This window comes from Cricetulus griseus, chromosome 2 (genome assembly GCF_003668045.3).
Source record: "Cricetulus griseus strain 17A/GY chromosome 2, alternate assembly CriGri-PICRH-1.0, whole genome shotgun sequence".
Lineage (NCBI taxonomy): Eukaryota > Metazoa > Chordata > Mammalia > Rodentia > Cricetidae > Cricetulus > Cricetulus griseus.
This window is the reverse complement of record NC_048595.1, coordinates 395,107,454-395,124,684: the sequence shown is the minus strand read 5'-3', so window position 1 is coordinate 395,124,684 and position 17,231 is coordinate 395,107,454. Positions and strand designations below refer to the sequence as shown.

The following is a 17,231-nucleotide window of genomic DNA, read 5'->3' as shown; positions in this document are numbered from 1 at the left end:
AATGAAAGAAACCCGCAATGAAGGAAAGGCCTAGTTTCTCCACTAGTAGATTTATCTGTAGGTGACACTTCAGGGCAGATGGGAAAGCATGGCAGCAGGATCTCAGTGTCTTTTCTCTGTAACTTGGGGCTTTGTCCAGGATACCTGGAGCCACACTTCAGCCACCCTGTGCCTGATCCTGGTTTCCCTTGCTCATGGTAAGATGGCAGTGATAGAAGAGTCAGCATTTGCGGTCTCAAGGGCTGGTTCAGCTGAGTTAGGTCTGAAGAGGACCACAGAGCCCTGCCCTCCATTTCAGGCAAATACTTTCTTTGCCCCTCAAAGGTAGGCAAGCATGTGAATTCAAGTTGTAGCTACTTGTGGAGCCCTCTGGCCTGAGGCGGGGGCAGTAGGAAGCTTTGACTAGGATGCTTCCTCACTTCTCAGAGCAAGTCTCTTCTGTACTGCTACCTCCCTCCCTCCAGACATCGGGCTTGGGGTGTGGTGTGCCCACAAATACAGTGCCTCTTGCAGTTGCTGTTTCCCCTTCCCAGGAATCCTTGGAGAGAAGGGGCCAGAATACTTCAACTCTGCAGACTTAGGCCACACAGTAATATAGAGCCACACAAGCCAACATACCAGAGACATGCAAGGGACTGTGCATGGTGTTTTATTGGAGATGACAATGAGGTGGGGCAGGTTCTCGATGGAGCATGCTCTGTGGGTCACACGCTAGAGCCATAAGGCAAGGGTAGCCAGGCAGACAGCCTCTGGGGGCCATCCACTGTGTCCTAATATCCTCTCTAACCCTAACTTAACAAGCGGCAGCTATGAGTCAGGGAGCCCTGATCTTGCAGGAGGCATGGAGGGAAAAGAACAGAAATGACAGATGCAAGGGCAAATGAATGAGAAAGGCAAGGGGCCGGAAGCTGTTCCTCCCTCCCCCGCAGTCCAGGCTGGCTTCTGGCTTCACCATGCTCCAGTTCCCTAGTCTTGCCAGATGCTAAGCTTCCTGGTTTGGAGAGGAGGGCCTTTTTCTACCAGAGCTTCCGCTGTGAGTTGTCTGTCCAGCCTCACCTACACTGCTCCTGTCTTAGGTGTAAATGCCCACCCCAGCTGATGGTACATGAGTGCCACCATGTTGAGCTCTGATTGTTTCATTTCTGATGTGTGGCAGTGAGGTGAGTGGAGTACCTTGTTAGGGCTTAGATTATATTGCCATTACTTCCACTCTCCTGTTATTAGAGGGGCATCCATTCTGGTTGGAAGTTCCCCGCTAAGTGATCCTGGCCTGAGATCATTGCCCACTGGGGCAGCTTCTTGTGCAGGTGAGGAAGGTGCCGAGGATGCAGATCACAGCTAGTACCTGGGATGAGAACCTACGGGGTCACTGTGCCCAGGAGGTGAGGGGGCCCCTTGCTTCTCCCAGAACCTTGGGACCACAGTCAGCCCTGGACCAGGGGCTGGGCAGGGGGTTGTGGGAGCTGAACCTAGTGGCAGCCTAATGCCAGTTTAACTCCAACCTGCTTGAGGTGGTTACCCCAGCCGCTGTGCCTGTGCCTGCCAGGGTAGGGCAGGAGGTGGTCAGTAGCTATCCTTAGGCCAAGGCCGGTTACGCTGCCAGTTCCGGTCATTGTGATCGTGCTCCGAGTCCTGGGCTAGGAGCCGGTCTTGGGGGTCGTGCCCATTAGCACTGGGCAGCCCCGAGGTGTGTTGGCGGTGAGGCTGGTACAGGCCCTGGTAGGCATCTGCATAGTCCTCCTCCAGATGGCGGGAGCTGCGCTGTGAAGATCCCGTCCAGGCCTGGCGGGAGCTCTCACTGGCCTCATCTGAGGGCATCAAGCTGTCCCGTTCCAGGGGTGAATGCTCCTCACCTCGCTCCCCCAGCAGCTGCTGGTTCTGGGGGCCACACAATAGCTCTGAGTAAGGTGAGGCAGACCTGGCCTTTGATCCTAGGACTCTGGCAGGGAGGTGGGGTTCTTCCCCCTCTATTCTCAATTCCCAGGTTTTGTTTTATATAGTGCAAGGAAGAAGTAAGCTGGGACATTCTTCTGGGCCAGATAAAGCTGGAGTCTGGGCTCCTGCAAACTTAGGCTCTCCCTGAAAAAGTGACTGGGAGAAAGGTGTGGAGAGAATGTTTCCTTTGACCCTGGAAGGCCCATCTCATTCACTGCTCTTCAATCAGGAAGTTCTTGACCTCCATGCCCTGGGTCTGTAGAGCAAGCTGAAGCAGAGCTGACAGCTCAGCAATCCCTTGCATAAGCCTGCACATTTGTGACCACGGGAAAGGGTTACCTGAAGTCCAGGGATGGCACTAGGAGGACCCAGAAGTCCAGGGCCAGGTGCTGGATGGTGGGTAGCTCGCCAGTAAACCTCTAGATACTCAGCCAGGTGCTCACAGGCGTCCTCCAGTTGGTTCTCATCCAGAATCACATCAAAGGACTCCTGGAGAGGAAGGAGACAGGGAGGTTGGCTCCTCAGCAGCAGCCCCGCAGCTCCTGCACCCTGGAATAGGTGCTGCTGACCCAGGCACTCACCGGGGGGCACTGAACCAGCTTGTCATATGCCATCATCTGTACAGTCAGGTGCTTCATCTGTGACTTCCCTCGGGAGCGGATGAGTCGCTGGAGTACCTGAGTAGGAGGGCAGAGATAGGCTAGAGTCTCATGGGACTTGGGCAGAGCTGGGCCTGGAAGGAACTAGGCACATACCCAACTTGCCGTACGACATTAGTAAGTAGCAGGTGAGGATGACTCAGTGTGGTGTTAAGGGCGCAAAGGAAATGGTCACTCCAGGTAGGGCCCAAGCAGAAGTGCACTATTTTCTAGGGGGCATCTTCTGTGGGACCCCAATTCACTCCAGTTTCACTTACCTTTGGTGAGGATACTTTGACAAAGACGATGATGGGGGCCAGCGAGGTCTTGGCTAGCTGTGCTGGGTGGTTGATCGTATCAGCATCCAACACCACTAGCTGCAGGGATTTGGCCAGCTCGAAAATGCGCTCAATCTCACTCTGCACTTCAGCTGAGGAAGGGGAGCAGCTCACCAGGGGTTCTGCCCACTGCTTAATTCAGGGCTTTGAGGGTTGCTATATGGTGGGCTGGAAGTGGGCCGGGCAAGAGGGCAGCCCTGGGGCAGGCGGGGGAAGAAAGGAAGGGAGACATCCTGACTAGAAGTGGGAACAAGAGTCCTCACCAATGCTGGAGCGGGCAGAGGAACGCTCGATAATGGTCCTTTTGCCAGGGTTGTTGAGCACAGAACGCTTTGCCAGTGAGAGGTCAGCTGTGACTCTCGTGATGGAGATCCTGGTATGGAGGGGCACAGCTGCCTTCAAACCCAAGGCCTCCTTCCCCAGCTCTCTTAATTCTCCTTGAGAGGAGACCAGCTCTGGGCATGAGGAAGAAATTATTTTCTTCCTGATTCTCATTCCATTCCAGTCCAGGGCAGCTTACCTGCCATCAAACCTGTGTTTTAGGAAGTCGAAGAGAGCCTTCTGCATCATATCTGTGACCTGGGGGAGAGGGTGTGGCACTGACAGAGAACTCCAGGAGGCGGCAGTGTCCCTAAGTAGAGGTCACACCCTCCACACAGACACTTCCCACTGCCCTTGAAACCTTCTGGTGACTCAGAAGAGACTTCTTACCTCATAACCTTTCAGAGAGGGTCCCACCAGCACCACAGGCCGCATGGAGGGCACCACATCGTAAGGGGGAACATGTTCCGCCTGCAGAATGGCCAGGAGGTCAGACAAAATCTTGGTCTTGGTGCCCACTTAATTTCTGATTGCTCTGGGGACAGAGTCAAAAGTTCTGGGTCCCCTCCCCTCTGTTCTGCAGATGCCAGCAGTGACTGACCAGAAGGGTCCCCAGAACCAAAATCCATGGCCCCCACCCCTGGCCCAGGTCCCCTTCTGACTTACCTGCTTTTGCTTCTGCTTGGCTTTTTGGAAAAGGAAATAAAAGATTAAAGTTGGTGAAGGGAAAAGGCCCTGGGGGTGTGGTAGTCCCTTCCCCAGGGGAGATGATGGTTCTCCCTGCTTTTCCAATCCCTCTATCAGCCCCTTCCCATAAAGTTCACTGAGGAGGACCCCTTTCCACTGTGACTTATTTGCCCATCTACCCAAGGAGGGTAAGCTGAGGGGATGCTACCTAAAGATGGAGGAGGAGAGCGCCGGTTGCCAATGTCACTCAGGCTAGAAGGGTTCCCAGATCTCCTGAAGAAGGGAGGGGGGTGATAAAACATGAATGTGTCTGTCAGTTACTTAATATTTTACAAATCAGTAACTACCTTTATGACAGCCAAGCTTGTATGTTCCGTGTGCGTGTGGACTTGCACGGTGTAAACGTGCAGCTGTGTTCTGTGGTCAGGTGTATGTGTTTGGGCTGTGTGTTTATTGAGTTTCAACTCTGTCCTCACCTGGCTTTCTGTTCCTGTTTGAGCCGGATACTTTCCAGGCGTTGGGGGCTAGGGATAAAGGCGATGTCTCCACCCTCTTTCACTAGCCTCCCGATCCACCAGTCATTGCTGTATTTCTGAATGGATGAGAATGATCAGGAGCTGTGAGAGGGAGGCGCTCACCCAGGCTTCTGAGCCAGGCAAGACTGGGAAGCTGGTGTAAGGAAGGCAGGCAGAGGAAGGGCCGAGGAGAGTATGATGACATCTCAGAACAGTGCAGCCAGGGTTCAAGCCACAAGCAGTGTGGCATCACGGATGTCACAGGAGACCACTGGTTACTCTAACTTCCCACTTAGACACAGAACTAGGATCAGGGCTGAGAATGATGGAGACCCTTGGAATCAGGTCTATGTATGAGGGGTATACAGGTGTGCACAACAGATGACACTGGAGGAGCTGGGGGCTTATTTTAGATCTAGAACTAAAGAGGCACTGGAGCCTGGGACAGCAACAGGAGAATTAAGTGCTAGAGTAGGCTTCTGGGGAGAATAAAGTTGATTACCTCTTTAATGTGCAGAAAATCTTTGGCTTCAAAGTTGACTCCAGAGCCCTGGACCGGGCACTCCTCATCCAGCACCCCACAGTAGCTGACATTGGTCCTCACAGCAAATGCCACAGGTTTGTGCTGGGAAATTTGATCATCAGTGAGAGACACCTTGAGACATCTCATGGGAGAAGCCTCTTGCTTGCCACACACACTTTTCTACACCTAAGCACACCCTGACATGACCCTGGAGACCCAAGATCCTGTTCAGGTTTGCACCCAGCTTGGCCCCCTGCCGGCAGGTATACCTTGGCTCTCTCCAGCTGCTGCTGAGCCTGACTCTCCACTTCTCGCCTGGCACTCTCCCGGTCCTCCTCCAGGGAGACGTCTGAGTCCAGAGAGGGGCGGCTGGTGTAGGAATCAGCTGAACCCTGGGATTGGAGAGTCTGTGTAAAAGGGACCACATAGGTGCCACTTCTCCACCTTCTAGGGGGTGATTCGACCCTCTAAGCTGCTTGTGTGCCTCCCAGTGTCTCTGAGGCTACAGGGAGGCTGGCCCAGTCCACATGTGCAAAGATCAGGGTTCCTTTGGCTCCACATACCTATCCATACCTTAACTCTGAACAGAATCTCCACTTTTTTCTCCCCCCTCCCACTCTGCTTGTGTCCTCTGAAGCAGAGGGAAGGTGGAGATACTACAGATGATGTATTTGAAATGGCGCTGAATCCAGGGAACCAGACCCTCTTATCCATGCTAGCCTGAAGCAGCCTGGACCTTATCCCTTTAAGACAACTGGCAGGATTACAAGAGATGCCAAGAGATGCCAGTCAGAGCCAGGCATGGTGGTGCACACCTGTAATTCCAGCACTTGGGAGGTAGAGGATCAGGAGTTCAAGTTCAGTTGCAGCTAGAGAGGGAGTTAAAGGCCATCCTGGGCTACTTGAGACCCTCAAGAAAGAAAAAAAAGAAGCCAGATGGGGTAGGAGGTGGTGAGATTGCTCAGAAAGTAAAGGCATCTACTGCTTAACCAGGATGACCTGCGTTAAATCCATGGAATCCATGTCTAAAGTTGTTCTCCCGATTACACACATGCACTCACATACGCAGGCAGGCACACACACTCACGCTGGTTGGCCCTGTCAGGATGTAGCCATTTGACCACTAAGACTCTGATTATCAAAGTTTTTTGTTCTTCATATTTGAGTCAGGGTCCACTATGTAGCATTGGCTAGCCCAGAACTTTCTATATAGACCAAACATAGATATTTGCCTGCCTCTACCTCCCAGATACTGGTGTGCCAACCACAGCAGGCTTCTAACAAGGTTTTGAAATCTGTTAAATGTTTGAGCACTTGCCTTGCAGTGTGAAGATTGGGCCCAAAGCTGCAGACTCTTAGAAGTTACCACTCCTTTGTACACACACCCCCTCACATCCACACCCACACTACTTTCTTTCTTCCCACACCTGCTAGGAAACTGGCCAGGTGTGAGCAGCAAGACGACAGGGAACGAGAGAGCAATACAAAGCTATCTCCCCAGGTACAGGTGAAGCCATCACACCTACCACCTGGCCTGTAGCTCCCCATCCTTCCCCTGGGCCCAGGGGATAGCAGGCCCTGGAGGGAGGCTGCACTGGTGCCAGGCAACCCGGCTGAGATACAGGACCTTGGGGATGGGGTGCCTTTGGTAATGTGAACAAGGACAGTGTTTGAGTCCTGCTCATAGTAGGGTCTTGGGGTAAGGAGTGTACATATGAAGGGTTGCAGAGTTCATCTTCAAGGCCTTGAGGAAAATGCCAAACAAATAAGGGGAGTTCAACTTTGAGACAAGCAGCTGAAAGTTATGGCAACTGGGTTAGGGAAAAGGGAATCTTCCGACTCAGTTTCTCCTTATGTGCAGCTACCCAGAGGGACTCTTCCTTCAATTCTGACTGCCAGCGGCCCAGAAAAGGGAAAAAGAAGTGTGTAAGGAAAAGGTGTGTTCTGAGTGTTCCGGTTGAAGAACAGTCCCTGTGGGCTGTAACCCCACAGGCAGCAGAAGCCAGACTCTCTTTGGAGAAGAAAATACTTCCCTGCTGCTGACCCTGCCTCTGTCCAGCCCTGCCTGTGTGGAGGGCTGGTCAGGCTGTTGTCTGCCAGCCCTGGAATCTGAACTGTGTCATTGTAAACCAAAGGCTCAAGACACCACCAGACTGGGAAGGACTTTTGTTTTGCACAAGTAGAGGCTGTCTGCTGCACCACATCTCTCCAGCCAAGGCAGAACAAGATGAGTCCCTGAAAAAAACCTTTACGTGGAGTGAGGGACCTCACTCCCAAGACGTAAGGGCTAGCTGCAGGGTGTGGAGCTGGCTATGGGGATAGAGACCAGCAGGTGAGAAAGGCTGGAGGCCAGGCAGGATGACCACCTGCTGTATATGTATCAGATACTTCCTGGGTACCCAGCAGGTGTTGGGAGAAGTGTGGTTTTGACCTCTACTGATGCTAGCTCTCAGCCTAATTTAGTTCTGGATGCCTTTATCTGGCGTATTTAGGCTGGATGGCCTCTTAACCCTGGCTAGGCAAGAACAACAGGGTCTCTCCCTAAGTTGTAGTTGTGTTCTGAATGGGAAACCACTTTCCATAATTCCCATGTCCTCAGGGATTACCCATGCTGGCCTGGTATCAATTATGAAGGTAGGAACACCCTGTAGAACATGTTAGGGTATTAGTTCCCCGATGCCCAAACAGCCCAAGTCACAGTATTCTGGAGTCGCTAGAGTTGGCTCAGTGCCCTGGTGGTTGCCCCCCTTGCCTGGTGAGTGTGTGGGCAGGCTGCAGCTCCTCTCTTGCCTGGCACGGGGGAAGGAGAGGAGGGAGATGAGCCCAGTGGATTTATTTAGAGCCTGATCTCCCTCCTACTGCTTCAGAGGGGGCCTCAGGGAGAGCAAGGAGCTGGCAGGAGGAAGCGAAATGGGGGGAAGTGATCCAAGAAACAGAGGGTCAGCAGGGAGCAATGGGTTAGCAGGCTGCCCTCAAATAGCATCCACATGTCAGTGTCTCTGGCCTAACTTCTCACCGGGGATGAGAAGGGAGCACCCAAGGCCCTGCGGCCTCACAGAGAGGTCTGTTCCCAAGCTCATCTTGGCATCCTAGGCTACACCAGCTGTCCCTTCAACTGTCAGAAAGAGGTGTCCACCAGAGCCTTGAAAATCATCTGTCAGCTCTCACTGCAATGTAATTAGCCCCAGAGCCCCATGGAAAATTGGGCCCGGAAGGAGCCTGGTCCCAGAATCGACTGACATATGCCTGTCCTGGGCCTTACTACTCATCTATCCTGGACCTGAGACAGGAGACTTGACCTAATCCTATCAGGGATGTTTTCAAGCCATGTAGTGGTCCTTTCCCAAGGCCTTCATGTGGCATGGTTTGAGGGAACACTGGCAACTCCAAGGGGCTCTGAAACTGCTCCCCACTCTTGTCCCATCTTTCCAGGCACACTCTGCTTTCTGAGCTCCGGGAATCACTGCCTAATGAGCTGATTTGTCTCAGTGGGTCAGGAGATAAAAGCAAAGAGGAGAATTAAATATTTATTGGTTGCCTGGTTCTCTCAGCAAAGAGCTTCCTTTCCATCCCCATGCCCTGAGCTCCCCTGGCCTCATCCCTAGGCCCTCCATGCTGAGCGGGAGCTCAGAGGAATCCTCAGCAGGGGCTGGGGGTGGGGTGGGGGGGACTGAACTCAGTCTGATGACCCACCCGGGTGGCTGGTGGCCTTTGGAAGAAGCTGGGCTATAGTCAGGGCCATGCTCAGGGGTGGCAGGTAGAGAGGGGTAACAGCCCTTGTCAAGTTCTAGGATTCCTGTCTGCAGAAACTGGTACTCTCTAATGTTCCTCCAGTTTCCCAATTTGTCATTTACTTGAGTTCCCTCTAAAACCATGGTGCCAGGGCCTTCAGTCCTTCCTCCCTCTGTCCCTGATGTCCTATGCTTTGGGGCCACCTGCTCGAGCCTTTTCCCCACAGTGTCCCTCTGTGCACACACCCGAGTACCTGGCCGTGAAAGCCCATATCTTCACTTTCCTAGAGAGCCCCCCTCTTACGCGCTCTCCCCGCTGTCAAGGCGTTTTTCAAAGTCCTCAACTGGGGGAAGGGTTGAAGAGAGAGGTGTCATCTCAACTCCCCCACCCCCACCCTCCCCGTGGGCACTCACCGCCTCCGAGTCCTCAAACCCGGGCACGTAGGAGTCGTCATACATGGGGGAGTCCGGGGTGGGGGGGGGCGAGCGGCGCCGGGGGCGAGGACGGCGGGCCGCGCCCGAGATGCCACCGAGCCGCGCAGCCCTGCGGGCGGCGGCGAAGAGCGCGAGCGCGAAGGAGGGAGCGAGCCGCGAAGACCAGCTGCTCGCAGCTCAGATCACCGCTCCCCTCCCCACCCCCCAGCCCAGTCGGTCCCACCCCGAGCGCGCCAGCGCGGCTGAGGAATCTGCCGCCGGCTCCCACAACAATAGTGCCCGCCCACCTGACCCCCCTCCCGGGGAAGGCGCGGGCGGCGGGGACGCCGGGGCCGCGGAACCGGGCGCACGCGAGCCGGGAAGGTGGGTCCCCGGCACCTCTGGGGCCGGGGCGGCAGGGAAGAAGGGCGGAGAGGCTGCAGGCGGGGCGGATCCTGGCGGGGAGGAGGCGGGGCGAGGAGAGATGCGGAGACCGGGACTCTCGCAACCCAGGAACTGCTCCGCCGGGAAACAAAGGGCTGGCGCGCGGGGGAGGGGAAGGAGCGAGCCGCTGCTGCCAGACGCGACCCCAGCAGAGAATCAAGAGGGTGCGGGCGGCGGGGAGGCTGGATGGAGAGACAGGAGGGCTGGAGGCAGAGAGGACGCGCAAGACAGGAAAATGGAGAGCTAGAGGGGGACCAGCAGCAGATAGGGCGAGATCTCAGGTGATAGTGCAGTGTCGGTTGCCTGCATGTCCAAGAGACTCCCAAAGGAAGCTTCACGGTGGTACTGAGGAGGGATCATTTGGAGATCCCAGACAGGTGCCATGAAAGCAGCTCCTGCCCCAACAGGTGCCCGGCCCTCTGTGTTCTGGGCTGCAGCAAAGGGCCGACCCTTGGGAAGGGGGAAGTTCGGGTACACTGGCTAGGTCTCCCCACACCTGTTGCACGGGCAGATTTCATCCAACTTGGTTTAAGGAGATTCTCTTCCTCACTTCCCTGCCAAGGATTGTGCCAGACATTGCCAAGGCATCGTGGGAACTGGGGCAGAAAGGGGCTGCTCTAGGTGTGCCTAAAGGGAGAGATGAAATCAGAGGGTGGAGGCACGGGAATGGCTGCGGGGGGGGGGGCGTGCAGAAGGTGGGATCCTGACTCTGAGATTGGGAAAGAAAAAGGGTCAAGTGGGCAGGATGCTCCTAGCTCTGAGACTCAGCCCCCTTTAAAGGAAGGGCTGTTGAGGTTGGAGGAAAAGAGTGCAGTCCTCCCAGAAGCCCTCCCCATTTGAGCTCCCTCCTTTTTTCATCCCCCACCAAAATTTGCCTTTGTGAATTTTGACCAACTGCCTGGGCATCCCAAGAGGTTATAAGACGGACATCATCAGCCATGCCTGTTGTCTCGCCCTCTCAGTCCAGTTCCTTTCCACTCCTAGTTCCTCAAACCCAGGAGGGTAAGTTCAGGACTCTGCCCACCCCTTCCACAATTTACAAGGGTTAATGAGATCTATTAGTGTGTGGGGGAAAGGAAGACCACCCAAGTCAGCTGGCTTCTCACCTATGTTTCATCTTCTTGTTTCCTTGACAAGAAAAAGCTGGGGAGAGGGGGGCTCATCTTATGATACCCTAGTCTGTCTCCTGATAGAAAGATTGGCAGGCAACTTTATTGGAGCCCTTGCTACTGGGCAGCAGCTGAGATTGGGGGGCAGACAGCTTTCAGGGCTCCAGTCCTGCATGTTGTTAGGGATTAGTAAAATAGACGTGTTGTCAAGCAAGCACTGTCTTTTCCTTGTACCTCTTTTTCGTGGTCTCTTTAGTCCCTTTCTTTCAGGTATCAAGGAGTCAGACCCTCTTAGCTCTCTTCTCCTGGGAGATGATTCCCATCTGGAATCTCTTCTCCTTAAGGACTCGCCACCCATAGAGGGTCCTGGGACTGTAGGTAGCTGTGGATTTACCACCAGCTGCAGCCCTTCCTCACACTTTGTTGTCTCCATCCCCAGCTGGGACAACGAATCTAAGTCTGCTTCCAAGAAATTCGTTGCCATGCCAACCACCTCCCCAGGAGATGGGTTCAAGTTCCCCATACCTACAGGCATCCCCTGGGCCCTGCAGGCACTTGATCTTTCCTCCCTCCACCTATACCTCTGAGCTGTACCCAATGCCTGCTTCATGCCTCACTACAGTCACACCTGCTTATTCCAGTCCTCATGCTAATCTAGCTCTGGCAGCAAGATCAAGGAGGGAAGCCTAGTGTGCCAGGAAGCTGGGTAGATCCCAATTCCTAGGCACTAAACGGGGAAACTGAGGCAGGAGCTAGGAATAATACACCAGGTGGAGGCCACTTGCATTCCAGCTTTTAGGTTGTCCCCCTCCCCCCAAGGAACTCAGAGAGGGTCACAGAGGGAGCTTGACACAGCCCTCTTTCCAATCTAGCCCCTTTTGGATCTCTCTGTCAGCCCTGTCTGCACATTTTAGAGGAGCCGCCAGTTCCAACCTTCCCCTTCCTTTCTCACCCAAAGGTCTCGCCTCCTGTTTTCCCTCTCTCCCTCCCGGTGCTGCAGTTTCTCCCGAATGCCGGAGCTTTCCTCCCACCCCTCTGGGGAGGGGGCCCCAGCGGTTACCTCGTTCAGCAGGAAGGTTGCACTGGAGTCAGAAAAAGACATAGACCGGGCTAACGGCCTCTCCCCCTCCCCCGGGCCAGGGGCTCCGAGGCGGGAGCAGGACCCAGCCGCGGCTCTGCACACTGCTCCAGCCTGCACGCCTAGCCTCGCCCCACGCCCGCCCAGCCCCAGCCACCAGCTCCCTCTCCTAGCTCCTGGTTCCACCCCTTTTCCTCCTCCCCTCCCCTCTTCTTTTCTAGCCTCCTCCTCCAATCCTTCTCGCACTCCCCTTGCCTTTCAGTCCAGTCCCTTCCCACTCCAGTCTTTTCCTCTCTACCACCCCAGTTCCCTATTCATCTGGTGTTTCCCACCGTCCTTCCACCCTCACCTCACCCCCACCTCCCTGCCATCCCCTCCCCCTCCACCAGGTCTCCGGAAAGCACTGGGTCTGTGGAGCTCTGCCACCGCAGGCAGAGGGCGGGAAAGGTTCAAAGGCAGACGCAGCACCGGGGCTTTAAGGGGGAAGTTCGGCTCCCTCCAGGCTCCAGCTCGGTGCAGTTAGTGCCCCCTTTCCCCCCCAGAGCCCCAGAAAGAAAGGCCCTACTATGCCCCCACCTCCGCTGGGTAACAGACCGAGAAGGAAGAGTGCTGGTGTTCGGTTCACTTGCCCAAGCCTCAAGACGCCCCTCTGAGTTCCGGGGATGCCAAGTCCATCCACCCCTTCCAGGTCCCGTCCCTGTGGCTTCTCAGAATCCTTAGGGAGACAGCCCAGCAGGGACGCCTCCTGTGTCGGTGAGTGCGCCGCAGGTCTCAGATCCGGCAGAGGGAAGGTCAAGGCGAGGTGAGGCGGCTGTCTCCCTACCCGCTGTAGCGCCCCCTAGATTCGATGGCCCGGTGTCCGCACCCGCCCTCCAGGTGGCGGCACCCGCCGCACGTGCTATCTCCTGCCAGCAGGAGGCGCTGCCGGAGAGGGCGCAGCCTGGATCTAGACCCAGCGAAGCCTTTCCCCCCTCTCCAGGAGCCACATCGCATCTCCAGAGCCCCCAGGAGAGAACCCCAGGCTGTACTCTGTCCCCACCCCTGTGGGGGTCCTTTGAGAGACACTCGTGACCCCCCCAAAGCCCCAGACTGCTCTTACCTCCATCCTGGTCTCAGGGGGAGCCCAGGCAAGCCAGGCAGCATCCCAGCTCAGTCTGGGCAGCAGAGAGCACAAAGTCGCAGGACTGCTTCTCGGGTCAGTACCCCTTCTCGTCCCCTCTGGCGGGCACGTCAAAGCGGACAAGCCCAAGTTCTGGCGGGGGAGGGGGGAATGCGAGGGTGTAATCCCAATTTGCTCGCTTCCCACACCCTTCTAAGCGGACCAACCTCTCATTGGTCCTTCAATACTGGACCCTTCCCTGTTCTTAAGACGGTGGCTGGCTGCGCCTGGGCCTGGGGCGGGTGGGAGCAGACCCTTCATGGAGACAGAACTGAGACCTTAATGGCCAGGGTAAGTCTCCAACTTCAACTCAGCATCAACCGGAAAAAACCAAACCAAAACAAAACCTTTCTCAGCCCTTCTTCAAACCTACTTTCTCGTGACAGAGGGGGCTTGGGGCCCTCCCCTCCACTTCCCTATTCTCTGAAGATCTCTGGAGACTGTTTTTCCCTCTCTGCTGCTGCCTGTCCACTGGTCCCATCCCAGACAGAGCTAAGGTGGAAGAGCATCCGTTCTCAGAGTACACCATTCCAGGTTCCTCCTGGGCTGGCTTTAACCTGGAAAGTGCCTGGGGAGGCCACTGCCTCCTCTTCCTGTGAGGTTTGTTCCTGCCCACAGATGTGGCCACCCCAACTTACATAGCATCAACCCTTCAGAAGAAACACGGGTTTGAGGAGGGGTAGGAGGATATTCATTCTTTTCATTTTGTTTTTGTTGGGGGTTGTAATAGAGGGAACTGAAGTTTTGCTTAGGCAATAAAACCTGGAGGGAGAGAAGTAACAACCCCCCCCCCCCCCCCCGCTCATCCCCCTCCCTTCTTGCCTCCCCTGCTGACCACAGCTAATGGACTAGCTCCTCTGGGCCTTGGGGCGCTTCAGTTTTCACAGGAGAAGAAATTGTGCCCGGCTTCCCTCCTCCCTCTGCCTGAACCTACACCCCAGAAGCCATGGCCACCTCTTTAAAACATAAAATATCAATTCTCCGAGTTTATCGGAAGGAATCTGAGGCTCTCAGGGGCAGCCCACATCCCCGTTTGTTCATTTTCACCCACACTGTGGGACTTGGAGCACATACCTGGTCTCTGCTATGCCAAGAAGGTAGGCATCAGAACCGGATGAGGGACCCTAGAAGTCCCTGTCAAAGGCCCTCCCAGTGAGGTGATTGGCAGGTCACACACACAGTCTACCTCCCCACTTAAGGTCTTTTAGGAGTCTAGGAGCAGGTTACCTAAGAGAGGCTCCTAGCATGCCTACATTTCTGGAGCTCCCGTCCCAGGTCGTCCGTGTCCCCCCCTCAACCCCCCTTTCAGGACTAAGGGTGCTGGGCAGGGCCCCTGCCAACCATCCTGGCTAGTCTGCCCTGGTAATGTAGAAATGGCTTTCAACCTCCACTTGCCTCTTCAAATGGCATAATGTGGACAACTCTGCTTAGTGACCCTGGTATTGTAAGTCTGGGTGTTACCAGGACAGAACCAGTGGTCTACCATATCCATTTCTTTGTATCTACTAGACCCAAAGAGATGCCCAATCCTGAGAAAATTCTGTGGAATTAACTTTTACAGGGAATTCCCATGGTCACCTCTAAATATTACTCTGGGGAAGTTCCTCCAGCATCAAACCTCAGTCTCTCTTGCTGCAATCAGTATTCTTTCCCTGGGCTCCGCCTCAGAGCCTATAGAGTTATTTGATGCTCTGAGGTACTTCTAGGCTCCATCCCCTGATGCAGCATTTGCTATAAATATGTCTGAAGAGCTTCTTGCCGACAGCGCCCGGAATGATTGCTCCTTCCCTCTCGAAGCCAGGACCTGAGAGGGAGTGAGTATTAAGCTATAGTTTCCAGACCCAATTCTTGCCCACTTTGGGGCAGACAGTGGATCTCTTTTGTACATGCTTGGAAGGGGAGAGTAAGTAGGCAGAGGTGCTTGGCTCCAGGCTCCTGTCTGTCGGAGTCTGAGTCAGCTGGGTACAATCTAGGGTTCTATAAATGTTGGTTGTAGTCTTTGATCTCAGTTTCCCCTCAAATGCCATTGCATGCATTGGGTGACCACTTGCAAAGAGTGGATTGCAGTTGGAACAGGACTAGCAAATGAGTAGAATCCAGGCTGTCCCTGGTGAAGGAGAGGGAACGATGGGAAAGAAAAGTCCCTGACATGGGTTGGACCTTACCACCATTCCTCCTCGATACACAATGTCTTGGCACCACTCTTAACATTTAGGATTCTAAATCCTCTTGCCACCTGTGGGGTCAGTTCAGATCATTCACCCTAACAGTGTACAAGCTCTATGAACACCAGCAGTGGTTAGCCAGAGAAGCTAGGGTTGGAGAGATGAGGTTCAGGGATATTGACTAAGATTACTGGTCTAAGTAGTGGCAGTTCCAGCAGAGCAGAACTCTTGAAGTGGGGACAGCTCAGACCTACCTGTCAGGGGACAGAGGGTCTGGACATCCATTAGAAAGGTAGCCTGCAGAGGCTCAGCCAGGCCAGGCGTTGACCTTGGGACCCTGGTACATGCACTCCAGGGAGTGGGGTGTAGGCACTCTTTTTACCTCCCCCCCCCCCGCAGCAGTGTCTCCCAGGCCCCCTTTTCACCGAGAATAGCAGGCCATGTGCAGCATAGACCTAGAGGCTGGGTGCATTCTGCTGGTTCTTCTCCCAGCTCTCTGCTGCTGACAGGCACCCCACAGAAGGCTCTGAGCTACAGCAGCCATCTCTGGTTCAGAATGAGGGCATGGTGCCTGCAGCCTGCTGGAGAATGAATTATTGAAGAGGGTGTAGTGCGAGCTGCGAGCTGCTGCTGCCTCTTGGGCCCAGCATTACCTCTCATTCTGCGTCTCACTGCTGTGAGGGACTTTGAGGCCTGAGGCAGGATATCAGGAAGAGCAGGGCTTGGATAGGGGTGGGGGAGTCAGGCTGTTGGGCTTGGGAAGAACTTCTCTGGAAAGGAAGGTAGGATGATAGTGTGTATCCAGATGAGGGGAGCTAGTCTTAGGACTGAAAGAGCTGACAGTCACCCCCAATCCTTTTTTTTTTTTTTTTTTTTTTTTTTTTTTTTTTTTTTTTTTTTTTTTTTTGGTATACAGTGGCCTGCATGTATGCCTGTATACCAGAAGAGGGCACCAGATCTCATTGCAGATGGTTGTGAGCCACCATGTGATTGCTGGGAATTGAACTCAGGACTCTGGAAGAGCAGCCAGTGCTCTTAATCTCTGAGCCATCTCTCCAGCCCCAGGCTGGGGACTAGAAATGGAAGACCCTGAACTTAGTGGCTGCCCGAAGTTGCAGGTTAGGATTCCTATAGACCTCTGGGGTTATAGAGCCAGGGGTCTGGGCTTTGAAAAGACAAGAAATTAGCACAGTGATGACATCACAGTGACGGCATTGAGGGTGGCTCTGGGTGCAGCTTCAGTGTGTCCCTACACACAAGATTCTGTGTGTGTGTGTGTGTGTGTGTGTGTGTGTGTGTGTGTGTGTGTAGAAGTGGGAAGTTAAACATTGGGGCTCTGAAAGGCCATCCAGAAAAATCTTGGGAAGAAGGCAGCATTTGGAATATAAAGACCAGGCTGGGCGGTGGTGGCGCATGCCTTTAATCCTAGCACTTGGGAGGCAGAGGCAAGCAGATCTCTGTGAGTTCAAGGCCATCCTGGTCTACAGAGTGAGTTCCAGGACAGCCTGGGTTATACAGAGAAACCTGTCTTGAAATACAAAAAGGAAAAAAGAGATTGGAAAGATGGCTTAGGGGTAAAAATATGCTGGCTGCTCTTCTAGAGGTCCTGGGTTTCATTCCCAGCGCCCATGTGGCTGCTCACAACTGTCTGTAACTCCAGTTCCAGGGGATTCAACTCCCTCTTTTGAGCTCCTTGGGCACCAGGTGTGCACATGACAGACATGTGTAGGCAAAGCGTACCTACACAAAATTAATAAATAAAAATTTAAAAGAAAGGGAAAGGCAATGGAGGAGACTGTGGCTCAGCTGGAAGAATGCTTGTCTAGCACAAGGGACTCTGAAACCCTGGGTTAAATCCTCAGCCCTAAGTAATGGCAGCATGGTGGCACATGCCTAAATCCCAGCACTCTGGACGTGGAGGCAAGACAATCAAAAGTTCAAGATAACCAACTATACAGGAAGTTGGAGGCCTGTCTGGTTCACATGAAACCCTGTCAAAAATAAAATAAAGGGGAAAAGGTGCCAGAGAGCTCAGCAGTTAAGAGAACTGTCTCATCTTCCAGAGCACTTGGGTTTGATTTTCAGCTTCCACATAGTGACTCTCAACCTTCTGTAAGTCCAGTTCTAGGGGACCTGACGCCCTCTTCTGGCCCTCAAGGGCACCAGGCACCCAA

At 54.2% G+C, this 17,231-nt stretch overlaps 1 protein-coding gene across 6 annotated transcripts; it reads right to left on the bottom strand.

The window, feature by feature from the left end:
• Positions 1 to 615: 615 nt before the first annotated feature.
• On the bottom strand, positions 616 to 12,972 carry Cacnb3 (calcium voltage-gated channel auxiliary subunit beta 3). Of its 6 annotated transcripts, none has more exons than XM_027396469.2 (13): positions 12,833 to 12,972; positions 5,227 to 5,349; positions 4,937 to 5,059; positions 4,396 to 4,511; positions 4,128 to 4,192; positions 3,899 to 3,918; positions 3,623 to 3,703; positions 3,432 to 3,490; positions 3,175 to 3,284; positions 2,852 to 3,003; positions 2,517 to 2,612; positions 2,275 to 2,424; positions 616 to 1,878 (listed from the first exon to the last, which is right to left on the bottom strand). In XM_027396469.2, the coding sequence occupies exons 1-13, from the start codon at positions 12,836 to 12,838 to the stop codon at positions 1,564 to 1,566; spliced, it is 1,416 nt and encodes a 471-aa protein (XP_027252270.1). In that variant the 5' UTR covers positions 12,839 to 12,972; the 3' UTR covers positions 616 to 1,563. The 6 variants fall into 6 exon arrangements, with proteins under 6 accessions (XP_027252270.1, XP_035296747.1, XP_027252269.1 ...); XM_035440856.1 differs by having other exon boundaries at positions 5,227 to 5,364; positions 12,833 to 12,853; XM_027396468.2 differs by lacking the exon at positions 12,833 to 12,972 and adding an exon at positions 11,716 to 11,869.
• Between the last annotated feature and the right edge of the window lie 4,259 nt (positions 12,973 to 17,231).